The sequence below is a fragment of the Chlorocebus sabaeus genome, chromosome 1 (assembly GCF_047675955.1).
Source record: "Chlorocebus sabaeus isolate Y175 chromosome 1, mChlSab1.0.hap1, whole genome shotgun sequence".
Taxonomy (NCBI): Eukaryota; Metazoa; Chordata; class Mammalia; order Primates; family Cercopithecidae; genus Chlorocebus; species Chlorocebus sabaeus.
Window position 1 is genome coordinate 29,933,949 of NC_132904.1, and position 12,377 is coordinate 29,946,325.

The 12,377-nt window shown below is 43.7% G+C and overlaps 2 protein-coding genes across 3 annotated transcripts in view; one reads left to right on the top strand and one right to left on the bottom strand.

Moving 5' to 3' along the window:
* The window catches only part of PDHX (pyruvate dehydrogenase complex component X), a 73,845-nt gene extending 71,118 nt beyond the window's left edge, over positions 1–2,727 (bottom strand). The window contains exon 1 of the mRNA XM_008002210.3: positions 2,511–2,727. Within this exon, the coding sequence (XP_008000401.1) occupies positions 2,511–2,670 (160 nt within the window). The 5' untranslated portion in view covers positions 2,671–2,727. The remainder of the gene's footprint in view (positions 1–2,510) is intronic.
* Positions 2,728–2,904: 177 nt separating this feature from the next.
* The window catches only part of APIP (APAF1 interacting protein), a 34,551-nt gene continuing 25,078 nt past the window's right edge, over positions 2,905–12,377 (top strand). The window contains exon 1 of one of the 2 annotated variants that reach the window (XM_008002190.3): positions 2,905–3,086. In XM_008002190.3, the coding sequence (XP_008000381.1) occupies positions 3,030–3,086 (57 nt within the window). In that variant the 5' untranslated portion in view covers positions 2,905–3,029. The remainder of the gene's footprint in view (positions 3,087–12,377) is intronic. The other variant, XM_008002200.3, reaches the window with a different exon arrangement.

The window sequence follows — 12,377 nt, forward strand, 5'->3', positions numbered from 1 at the left end:
TCGTATATTCACACTTTGTAAAACAAATAGTCCAAGGATTGCCACGTGTTTTCGGCATGGCAAAACAAAAATCTGTATGTAGGTGAAAGTCAGAAGCGGATAAATTTTGGCTCGGTATTAGAAAAAAAGTCCAAAGTTTCTAAATACTTAGTATTTCCAAATACTTTCCACAGCTTCACATGCAAAATGTCATGCTTCAAAAGGTTCACGTCCTAATACCCAGAACCTATGAATATGCTGTTACATGGCAAGAGGGAATTAAGGTTAAAGATGGAATTAAGGTTTCTACTCAACCTTGAGATGGGGAAAATATTCTGGATCATCCAGATGAGCCCAATGTAATCACAAGGGTCCTTGTAAGTGGCAGAAGGCAGGGGGGAGTATTAAAAGTGATGTAATGTGATAAAGACTGAACCAGCCATTGCTCACTTCGAAGCCCATGAATCAAAGAATCTTAGAAACCTCTAGAATCTGGAAAACATAAGGGAATGGGGTCTCGAGCCTCCAGAAAAGAATGCAGCTCCTACCAATAGCTTGATTTTAGCCTAGAAGATCCATTTTGGACTTCAGACCTCCAGAACTATGAGATGTGAATTTGTGTTGTTTTAAGCCACTAATTGGTGGTAATTTGTTGCAGCAGCAGTAGAAAACTAATTTGGCTTTCTATGAGATGCAGTGCCTTCTTCCTGACAGATGGTATTCAAACTGGGTTAGACAAGTTGTTCATGGTATATGTCTAGGGGATGGGCAATAGGTAAAAAACATGAGGATGCAGATAAGGATTGCTTGCCTAAGTGAGTTCCTAAAGGCATTAAACTGGGCCTATGTATACTCTTTTTTTTTTTTTTTTTTCTGAGACAGGGTCTCACTCTGTCACCCAGGCTGAAGTGCAATGGTAGGATCATAGCTCACTGAAACATCTAACTCCCGGGTTCAAGGGATCCTCCTGCCTCAGCCCCTGGAGTAGCTGGGATGCCAGCACGCCTGACTAATTTTTTTTTTTTTCAAGTAGAGGGAGGGGTCTCACTTTGTTGCCCGGGCTGGTCTCCAACTCCTGGGCTCAAGCAATCTGCCAGTCTCGCCTCCCAAAGTGCTGGGATTACAGTTGTGAGCCACCACGTGCACATTTTTGTATGTAACCATTTATGGTACTTTCTCTGTATAGAGAGTCTGCAGCATTTTCAAAGATTCTCAAAAGGATCTGCTTGATAAGATTAAGAACACTCTTCCCAGATTATATCTAATACCAAACTTTTAATATTCCATGATTTTCTAAGGCAGTGAGTCTCAAAGCGCATTCCATTAAATGTCAAAATAAAACATCAGAACTCATCCAACATTTGTAAAATGCAGATTCCTGAGCCCCACACTAGATCAGACCAAATCTCTAGGAGCTGTAAAAAAATTTAATTTCAACAAACTTGGAGGAGGGAAGAGAGGGAATTCTGCACACACTGTTAAAGCACCTCTGCTCCAAGGAATATGTTATGAAACATTACACCAAAAAAAACTGAAATAAATTGTTCCCATTACGGAATCTTTAGGAACCCCAATACACTCATCTTACTACATGGCTTTGTGTGATTTTTTTTTTTTTTTTTCTGGGCCTCAGGTAGCTCAGAATACGAAGGCAATGTCTATTAGACCTATTTAAATTAAAATTAAAATTTAAATTAAAATTCATTCTGTAGAATGAATTCTAATGAATTTTAGAGTGCCAGGAACGATGATTGGCAGGTAATACGTCACATTAAAAAACGTCAGTCCTATTCTCCATCCCTGCCTCCCTCCAACCCTCTCCCCAAATAAGGAAAAATAATACCCAGCCTGCCATTTTGCATACTGTTAAATACTGCAAGAATTGTGTTAACCGTATCAATATCATTACTAAACGACAATTTTCTATAATAAACTTTTTGGTATGATTTATCTCCTAAATGTTCGCTCTTTCAAGCAAATATTTGCTTGAAACATTCTCCTGGACCTTTGTCTGTGATGCCGTAGGAATTTACAAATTTAAGTCTTCCACGAGTCATGGCATGGGGTAAAACTCGACTGGCCTCAATGAAAACACGTCCCAACAGAGAGGCCTAGAGAATGAGTAAGAACTCCCAACAGTGGCTTTTCAATCTCGGCAACCTTGGGCAGCTTTTTCTCGTCCGAGACGTTTGACAACCCTAAAGAAACCTGAGCCTTGACTGGAAAGGGGGCTGAGGGAGGAGAGTTTAGGAACCCTCTCCGCGCCTCACAAATAACCCAAATTCCAAGGCAAGGTCACAAAGTCATACAAACCAGGAGGCCTAGGGTAGGGTCGAGTTCTCCCAGCTGCCAAGAAAACCCTCCACAGCATGCATTAGGCCGAGTCGGCGGACCCCACCCAGAGAAAGAGGGAAAGGAACAGGGAGGCCGCGCACCTCAACACCCAGACGCAGGTCCTCAATCAAGACTGCCCCTGTCCCAGGCCCATCACTCAGCTACACAGAGAAGCTGAGCGAGCCCCGGCCACTCACCCCGAAGCCACTGCGTGCTGTGAAACCATCTCCAATTAGCTCCGCGGCTTACAGACCACCCAAGAGCCCCCTTCACCAGTCCTATGCTTCGGCAGCCAGGGAAGCCCACAAGATAACGCAGTAGCCGCGGATCACAGCCTAGCCTCCAGGAGGCCGCCATCTTCACGGCCTTCTCACCGGCTGCCCGCAGCACAGCCTGATGTCCAGCATCAAGGCCCCGCCTCCCACATGGTTGGCCACGCCCCCAGACGATCGAGGTGCCTTTAGGTCTCTCAGACTTGAAGCCCTCCTAGTCCCGCCTCCAACCACGTTGGCCACGCCTCCCGGGCAGTCAAGTGCGCTGCTGGATAGCCCAGCCGGAGGGGCCTTACCAGACCCCGCCCACCCTGTTCGCCCCGCCCTCGGGCTGCCCTCAGCGCCGCCTGATTGCATTTGCGGCCTTGCTGCCTCAACCCAGGCTGAGCGCCGCAAGCAAAGCGGTGCGGAGATTGGAGGCCGCGTGGGTCGCAGGTCTAGGCCATGTCTGGCTGTGACGCTCGGGAGGGAGACTGTTGTTCCCGGAGATGCGGCGCGCAGGTAGGGGCGGGGTCACCGGTCCCGGTTATTCCCAGGAGTAGAGGCCCAGACGGAACCCGGCGGCGGGAGCTGGGCGCGGGGTCGCGGGCCGGGCGTTTGGCTGCGGGGCGGGGCTTCGGGCCGGGCAGTTTGCGACCCTGGAGCACCGCGGCCTTCGCGTTGGGAAGCAAGGCTGCGGCCCCAGGCGATCAGTGGTCCCGGACGGGGTGCTCCGACGGCGGGAGCTGGGCGCCAAACATTGGAAAGAAGCAAATAACGGAGAGAGAATAGCGTTTGGGTGACCTCAGCGGGTATTTATCAGGAAGACAGGCCAGAGAAGGAATCGTGAAGCTCCGAAGTGGAGCTGGGGCGAAGACCGCGTTCCCCAAGCTTCTTTTCTGCTCCCTGACCAGTTAGGCGTTTGGGGAGACTTTTGGCACTCGGGAGACATTTGCCGAACCGGAGCTGTGCCTCAGCTACCAGCGCTTTGCCTTTGAACGGTTGCTCCTTGCCTGTCTCCCTTTAGATGAATTGTGGGATGATCATGGGAACGATTCTTCCTTAAGCCGAAGTCAAAGGGAAATCCACCCTCACTCTGCATGTAGTTTTCGGTCATTTACACAAACCAACAGTTTTATGGAGCACCTTCTCCGCGCTCAGAGATGGCGGTACATAAGACAGATGGCCCAGGGTCTGGAGAACTAGACGAATAAGCAGTTTCAGCACAATATGATAAACCCCACCTAAGAGGCAGGGAAACCCCTCAAAATTAGCTCCCTTGTTCCATCTATCTTATTCCTCCCATGTATATCTTTCTTAGGGTTGAAAATCCTAATGAAAAAGTAGTAACTAGCAGGAGATTTCATTGCTAAGTATTTGTCAACCACTGTCTTGTTTGAATAAGTGACTTCCCCAAATTAGCGAAGACTACTCTGAAAATAGAACAGTGGATAGGCAAGGTTGGATGGGCGAGAGATCTTGGAGATAGGACAGATAATTGGAGATCGTTCCTAGGCAGGTGTGTATGGAGAAGTGTTCATGCCCTCAATCAGTAAATCTTAGTGCAATGTGAGCATCAAAGAGAGCCTTAAGGGACCCCAGAATAAACTAGGATTCTCATACCAAACATGGCCCACAGACAGCTTGATGGACAGGCATGTTTCATTTGCCTAACTCAATGTTCATGAAAAATTTGAGCTAACGTTTCTTTTTTTTCGGCACGGAGTTTTGCTCTTGTTGCCCAGGCTGGAGTGCAATGGCATGATCTCAGCTCACTGCAACTTCTGCCTCCTGGGTTCAAGCGATTCTTCTGCCTCAGCCTCCCAAGTAGCTGGGATTACAGGCACATGTCACCACGCCCAGTTAATTTTTGTATTTTTAGTAGAGATGGGGTTGCACCATGTTGGCCGGGCTGGTGTCGAACTCCTTACCTCAGGTGATCCACCCACTTTAGCTGCCCAAAGTGCTGGGATTACAGGTGTAAGCCACCATGCCCGGCTAAGTCAACATTTCAAAATCCAGAAGCATTTCAGCTTCTTTTAAAACCTCAGAACATATGGTGACATCGGGCCCTTATTTTTTCCTGGGATCTGGATTGCGGTTGCTAGTGAATACCACCTTTACCGAGGGTGCTGGCCAGGTTACCACAGCTTCCACTGCTCACACTGGATTTGAATATCCAGTTAAATACATGAGCCCCTCTAGATATTTGTGTCTGTCTGGTTTTGTACAAATACATAAAAACAACAATAAGAAAAGTTTTAAGAAGTCATAAAATTTCATTGTAGTTTTAGGGGGTCATGGGCAATTGAAAGAGACAGTCTCTTTGGCCTTAAGGAAGGGGAACGTTCAACTGTAAGTGATTAATTCAACAAATATTTAGTGAGTGCCTACTATGTGCCAGGCATTGTGGATTTAAGAGTGCAAGCTGCATCTGGTTCCTTCTCCCCTAGAACATGCTGTATAGTGGCAGAGACAAATTAGCAAAGAGACAAGGATGGTATGACAATATGACATAGTATGACATATGACAATATGACTTAGATGGGAAAGTTCAAGGTAATTTAGGAGTATACACTTGACTGGGTTAGAGAATACGTCAGGAAAAAGTGAAAGTATCTACTGAGGCCTAAAGGATCAGGAAGACATAACCACATGCAGTGAAAGTAAAGATATTCCACATAGGGGAAATAGCATGTACACAATCTCAGGGTTGTCCCTGATTATGGACATGGTGTGTTCCCATATTAAGTTTGGTGTTCTGGAACATAAAGTAGGGGCCAGAGACTTGAGAAGAGATGAAGCTAAAGAGAAAAGCTACTGAGAGGTGAAGCCAGCTGGGCTTCTGGGTTGACTGGGGACTTGGAGAACTTTTCTGTCTAGCTAAAGGATTGTAAATGCAACAATCAGCGCTCTGTGTCTAGCTAAAGGTTTGTAAACGCACCAATCAGCTCTCTGTAAAATGGACCAATCAGCAGGATGTGGGTGGGGCCAAATAAGGGAATAAAAGCTCGCCTTGCTGCAACCGGTTAGGGTCACCTTCCACGCCATGGAAGCTTTGTTCTTTCGCTCTTCACAATAAATATTGCTGCTCCTCACTCTTTGGGTCCGCACTACCTTTATGAGCTGTAACACTCACTGTGAAGGTCTGCAGCTTCACTCCTGAAGTCAGCAAGACAATGAACCCACCAGGAGAAACCAACAACTCCGGGCACACCACATTTAAGAGCTGTAACACTCACTGCGAAGGTCTGCGACTTCACTCCTGAAGTCAGCAAGACTGCGAACCCAGCAGAAGGAAGAAACTCTGGACACATCTGAACACCTGAAGGAGCAAACTCTGGACACACCATCTTTAAGAACTGTAACACTCACCGCAAGGGTCCACGGCTTCATTCTTGAAGTCAGCGAGACCAAGAACCCACTGGAAGGAACCAATTCTGGACACACTAGGACCAGACCTAAAGGACCTGCTAAGCAAATCTTAGATTTTTAAACGAAGGGCAATGAGATAATCAGCCAAGGCGACTGAAGAAAGCCTGGGGATTGCTGGCTAGAGTTAAAAAGACTAGAGGCATGGAGACAGACTAGGAAGCCATGGCAAGAATCCAGGCAAGAGATGCTGGAGGTCTGAGTGAGGGAGTAAAATCAGAAGGTCTTGGTTATTGATTAGATGTGTGTAGTGAGAAAAGAAATCAAGAATGACTTTTAGGTGTCTGATCTAGTGATTGGGGCCTGGTGGTCCACCAGAAAGAGAATACAGGAGGAAGAAACAGTTTATCATGGGCGTGTTGTGGACATGTTGAGTTTGAGGTACAGCCTCAGCATGTGGTACTATACACTGGGTGTATTAAGCAGGGTTCTCTAGAGGGACAGAACTAATGGAATTATGTGTGTGTATATATATATATATGGGGAAGTTTATTAAGCATTAACTCACATGAACCCAAGGTCCAACATCAGGCCGTTTGCAGGCTGAGGAGGAAGGAGAGCCAGTCTGAGTTCCAAAACTGAAGAACTTGGAGTTCGATGCATGGGAGAAAGATGTAGGCTGGGAGGCTAAGCCAGTCTCCCTTATCACATTTTTCTGCCTGCTTGTATTCTAGCCACCCTAGCAGCTGATTAGATTGTGTCCATCCAGATTAAGGGTGGGTCTGCCTTTCCCAGCCCACTGACTCAAATGTTAATCCTCCTTTGGCAGCACCCTCACAGACACACCTAGGATCAATACTATGTATCCTTCAATCCAATCAAGTCAACACTCAGTATTAACCATCACACTGGGTATTGCTTTCAAGCTAGGAGAGAGACCTGGATTGGAGATAAAGATTTAGAAGACTTGCTCACCAAAACCTTCCCTCTCAAGACCTGTGCATTATTTATTTATTATTCTGTCTTTGATAAACACTCTTTTCTGAACACATATTATTTGCCTCCCTCTGTAGCCCTTTCAATAATTTTTGTTATCCTTTGCAGTAACTTTCCCAAGTGATTTATGTTTCATGTACTTTCTTCTTGTATTCTAAAGATTCTTCAGGCGTCAAGTGTGTTATTTTCAGGTCAGATTCAGCTTATAACAATAATCTCTAAACTGGCTTTACAGTTCTGAAATTAAATCCCTACTGACTGGCCCTTGAACTGATTTTTTCTAGCATCAGCAAAAGTCATAGAGTGTTTCCCTAAAAGAGAAAGCATTTACTCAGAAACTGTATATTAAAGTCCAGGCTGAAAAATGCAAACATGAGTAAGTTGTTCTTATTCTTCAGAAACTTGGGCAGTTGCAAATGCGTATTTATAATTAATATATATGAGTAATGGGCAGTGGGGCATGAGGGGAAAGGACGAAGTTCTGTTAGAGGATGACAAAGTATTTTGCAAGTTTACAGGGAGGGGAAGGTCATTTCATACAGTGACTCATGGAAGACTTTATGGAGAATATGGCATTTTAGATTGGCCAGATGGAAACCAAAAAGAAGATACTAGGGCCAGCATATGCCCTGTTTTAAGAGGCAGCAGTACACAACGCTGATCGTTTTTGCTATGTGGGAGTATTATCAGCCCATTGTTTAGTTTTGCTTTTTTAAAGGAAACTGGAAACTCAGATTTTATATGAAATCTCTTGACTTTAAAATTTAGGCTCAGACTCTTTCTAAGCATTGTGTAGACCAAATAAACAACTTCCTGTGAGCCCGAAGCAGTCTACAAAATACCATAACCTCTGATATAGGACTTTTTTAAATGTAAGAGATATGATGTTAATGCAACCACTGTTTATTGAGCAAAGCACTGTGGTAGGTATAGCTTATACCAACAACCCATTCCCTACCCTTTAGGGAGCTCTGCTTAGTTGCAGAGAAAAACCAGGTAGGGACTACTTCTATTTTTTTATTTTACCTTAACTATCACAGTGTCCTATATCTGTTGACGCTGAACAAATATTTGTTCTTTGGTATTTCTGCAACACAAGGACATCCAATACCTTGCCCTTTTTTTTCCTTGACCTCATCAGTGCTGTTCATCTTTACCTCCCCCTCACTCTAACATCCCATTCCCATGGTCATATCCTTCTCTACCCAACCCCTACCCCTTTACCATACACTCTTTTGGGTATATTCAACTATATGAATTAGTGTCTCTACAAATATTCTGGTGTCCTACTGCAGCTGGCCTCTGAGTAGCATGTGACAGTCCTCTGGGGAGTTTCCTTTTACAATCCCCTAAGTAGCTGTTCCAGAACCTCACCATTTCATCTCATCCTTTACCCCACACTTATTTCAAAGGTGACCTTTCCTCCAAAATCACAAAGAAACTGAAAGCTATTAGGTGTGAACTTCTTAATTTCTTCCTCTTCCTACATGCAGTATAATGTAAAGGTTAAGGACCAGGATCTAGAATCAGACTGCCTGGGTTCAAATTCTGGCTCTGCCACCTGCTATCTTGGTGGCCTTGGACAAGTTACTTAATCTCTCTTAGTACAATAGGGTTGTTATAAGGATAAAGTAAAGTAGTCCATATAAAGTCTTTAGAAAAATGCCTGGCACAAAATAAGCACTCAATAAAGAAATGTTAGCAATTCTTATTATCAGTGGTATTATTACACATTTAATATTACTTTGTTAATATTATTACAGACTTACCTGCATCTTTACCTTTCCTCCCATTCCTGTTTTTCTAATGCCGGCTTCCCTATCTCGACAAAGTCTGACCTGTTAGACCTCTGCTCTCCTATATGTTTAATCTCTCCCTATCTCCTAATGTTACCCCTTAGCATGTAGTAGAAAACTGTCTGAATTAACCAGTTTTCCCTTCTTTTTCCCTGTCTGGCCGTTCTTTATAGCAACACTATTGAAAGAGTCATTAGAACTCCATGCCTCCAAGTTTCATTTACTTCTGAATGAAAGTGAGTGAAGCCCACTGTGGTCTTGCTTCCGCACCTAGTCTATTGAAACAGTTGTTACTTAAGGTCATGGTTGACCTAATTTACATATGGCATTGGCCTAGCCAAACCTTTAGCCAGGATGAACCCTGCCACCCATTTCTTTGGGCCAGCGTTGAGCAGCTGAACATTGCTGGAGAATATTGCACAACTTTGTTGTCTGGCCTTGCTTCATGATTTCAACCTCAGATCGGCACTTAATGCTGCCCAACGACCCTTCTTTGTTTCTTTAGTTCACTGTTCCACTCCCCAAGATGACTGTTTTATACCTTTTATTCTCTTGTCAGGCCTCTCATACCCTGTCGCCATACTCCCAGTTGATGACTTTGTTTATATTTAAGACAGTAGAAGTCATTGGGTAATGAACTTCCTTGCCTTCCTACCAGAAAACCTACCAATCTGCTGGAATGTGAACCCAGCTTCTCTCTCTTATTTCATGAAATGGAAGAAGCCCAGTTCCTCCACTAGAGCTCAGGATCTCCAAGCCCTCTCACCTTCTATAATTATTTCTCTCCCTCTCCCCATGTCTCCTATTAGGAATCATTTCCTTTCTGGTAAGACTGTTCTCATCAGCTTTCAAGCCCTTCCATATCTGGCCCCTACAAATTTATCTTCTGCCACCCTCAGCACTTCCTCACTTCTGCTCCAGCCAGCTGATCTTCTACCTGTGAAATACTTACTCACTTCAGAGCCTTCACACTTGCTGTTTCCTCTGCCTGGAGTACTTGCCTCTCGCAGCACAAAACCTTTCACACGCACACATACTCATTCATCATACACTGGCTTAGATCATGTCTTTTAGGTCCTAGATTAAATGCCACCTGCTCAGAGAGGCCTTCCTTGACTGCCTTAATCAAACTTGATCCCTGCCATTTTTCTCCAAGTCCCTTGTTTGTTTCATTCTTGGCACTTTTTACAATTTATTTGTGTATTCTTCTGTTTACTTTTTAAAAACTCCTCCCTAGAATGTGAATTCTTTTAGGTCGGGCCCTGGGAATTCAGGTCTAGTTTACGGCTGAATTCCCAGGGCCTAGAAGAGTGTTCAGCATATGGTAATATTTCTGACCCACATCCCAGGGAATGATATCCACTCAGCTACTCAGCTGAGCACACACTTGGGAGTCTTTGAAGCCTTCCTTTCTCTCCTTCAGTTTTCTCACCCCAACTCCTTTATCTTCCCAATGCATCTTCACAGTCCCTGCCTTCCAACTTCCTTTTTAAACTCTTTCAGCAGCCTCCCTGCTCTGCTGAGCTTTTGCTTTCTTGGCCACTGCCTTTCAGCCTCTTTCCTTTACTGCCACTGTGCAAGTGTTTCAAAAACAGACTCTTATCACATATCTTATGTTTCAAACTCCTTGGTGGTTTTCAGTCATCCGTAAAATATAGGCCAAAGCCCTGTGCATAGCATGGAAGACCCTTTAGACTCAGCCTCCCTTTTACCTCCATCCTGCAGAACGTAATTTATAACCACTTCCGGCTACTAAGCATCCTTTCTGACTGAAATACCCTTTCTCCTCTTCACCTACCCAGCATATACTCCCACCATCCTTCATTAAGACAGATATAAACAATACCACATAGAACAAACTACTGGTGTTAATTCAGAAGTCTGGAGATCACTGATCCAGATTATTAATAGAAGGAGACTGATGCCCAGAAAGTATCACTGACTTGCCTTAGGGCACACAGCTAGTGGGGGTCAAAACTAAAAACAGGCTCCATGTCTTCTGATTTCTAGTCAACACTTGACTGATGAGGAGGAGGAGGAGGGTTTTTAAGTGCAGTGAAGGTAGAAGGGAGAGCTGGGGCATTCAAGTAAAGAAAACCAAGATGCACAGAGAGACAAGTGCAACAAAGGTGCAGAATGAAACGAAGACCAAGGACAGAGAGAAAGTACAACACATCTTTACTGTGCCTGCATTCAGCCCCTTCCTGAGGCCAGTGTCAGGAAAATAAGTGAAAGACTTTGAAGCAAACAAAAAGAGTATTTACGGGGTGTCTTGGAGTTATCATTATGATATTTTACAACTGTCAGTTGTGGAATCCTGACAGTTACGCAGGTAATTATTGTTTATGGAAATGCAAGTTGTGTTCAGTGGAGATTCATTTTATTGTTAACCTATGGACAGTGTCCAATTTTGCTAAGTCAGGATTCCTCATTACTTATATATGTATATTTTGAATTCTCCCTTTGAATCAGTTGTGACATCTTACTAGTCTCCCCGTTTATTGATGAGTTAGTAATAGCTTTCATGCATGTTATTTTATACTTGTATGAGAGTCTCCCAGGAAAACATGTATGTATCTGAGGAATATATGCCTGTATTTGCTTAAGTTGAAAGAAAAGATGGGGGAGGGGATTAGAGCCATTGTTGGCTGTGAGTAGTATCTCAGAAACAAGCCAGGCTGATTTCCTTAAAATAACTAGATTGAAAAATGGGAAAAATAATGTACCAAATCAAAACTTGTCAGATGTTAATGATTTTGATATGTATAAAATGCTGTTAAATGTGTTTCCTCCTCACTGTATAACCTTTACTATAAATAGTTGATTGTAATCAATCTTTAGATACACATTTCAAAATTATTATTATAATTGAAAACCAGATCTAACAATAATAGGAAAGTAATATTGACATTCAGGAGAGAACTAGATACCAACTAAACCTTTCCTTCTTGTCAATTCTTGTTAAAATATATGTTCTGGCAGTTCCTTTCTTCTGGACAGTTTAAATGACTTCATTTTCACCAAGTATATCTCTGTTGGTGCCTGCTAAGTGATAATTCTCTTTGAAATTTTAATTTTATGGGTCTCAAGGATTGAAAATGTATTAACAGCAGCTGCCTTGTCATTGTTATTACTGTAGCTTGAAGCTGGCTAATTGCTGTAATACTCAGCACTGGAAAAGACAAAAGAGAAAGGGGAGACCTGTAATAAAAGACCATTTTCTGTAATGTTTGCAATTTGCTCTGCAAATTGATAGTTTTAAGGGTTGGAAGACTGCAGGAGTCTTCCCATTAGCTGTACTTTAAGATGATCAAAATATCACTTATATCCCTAAATAAGGAAATAGGAAATTATGCAGGCATAGGTAATTTGGGCTAGATTTCTTAAGGACAGGTATAAGAAATACCAACAGTTTTTCCTTAATAACTCCTGTCATATTCCCTCCCTAAGGAGATGCCATCCTAACTGCTGTTAGGGGGTTTGGGGCAAGGACTCTTTCTGGCTGCTTCCTGCTGAAAAGGGACATCAAGTGGGGAACAACAGCTAGGGCTCCTCCTGGGGTTGATCTAAGGGTCCTCGGAAGAGTGGCATGTCCGTGTGTGGTTCGGTTTGCAGCACCATTTGGTTTGATTGCTTCTAGGCAAGAGGA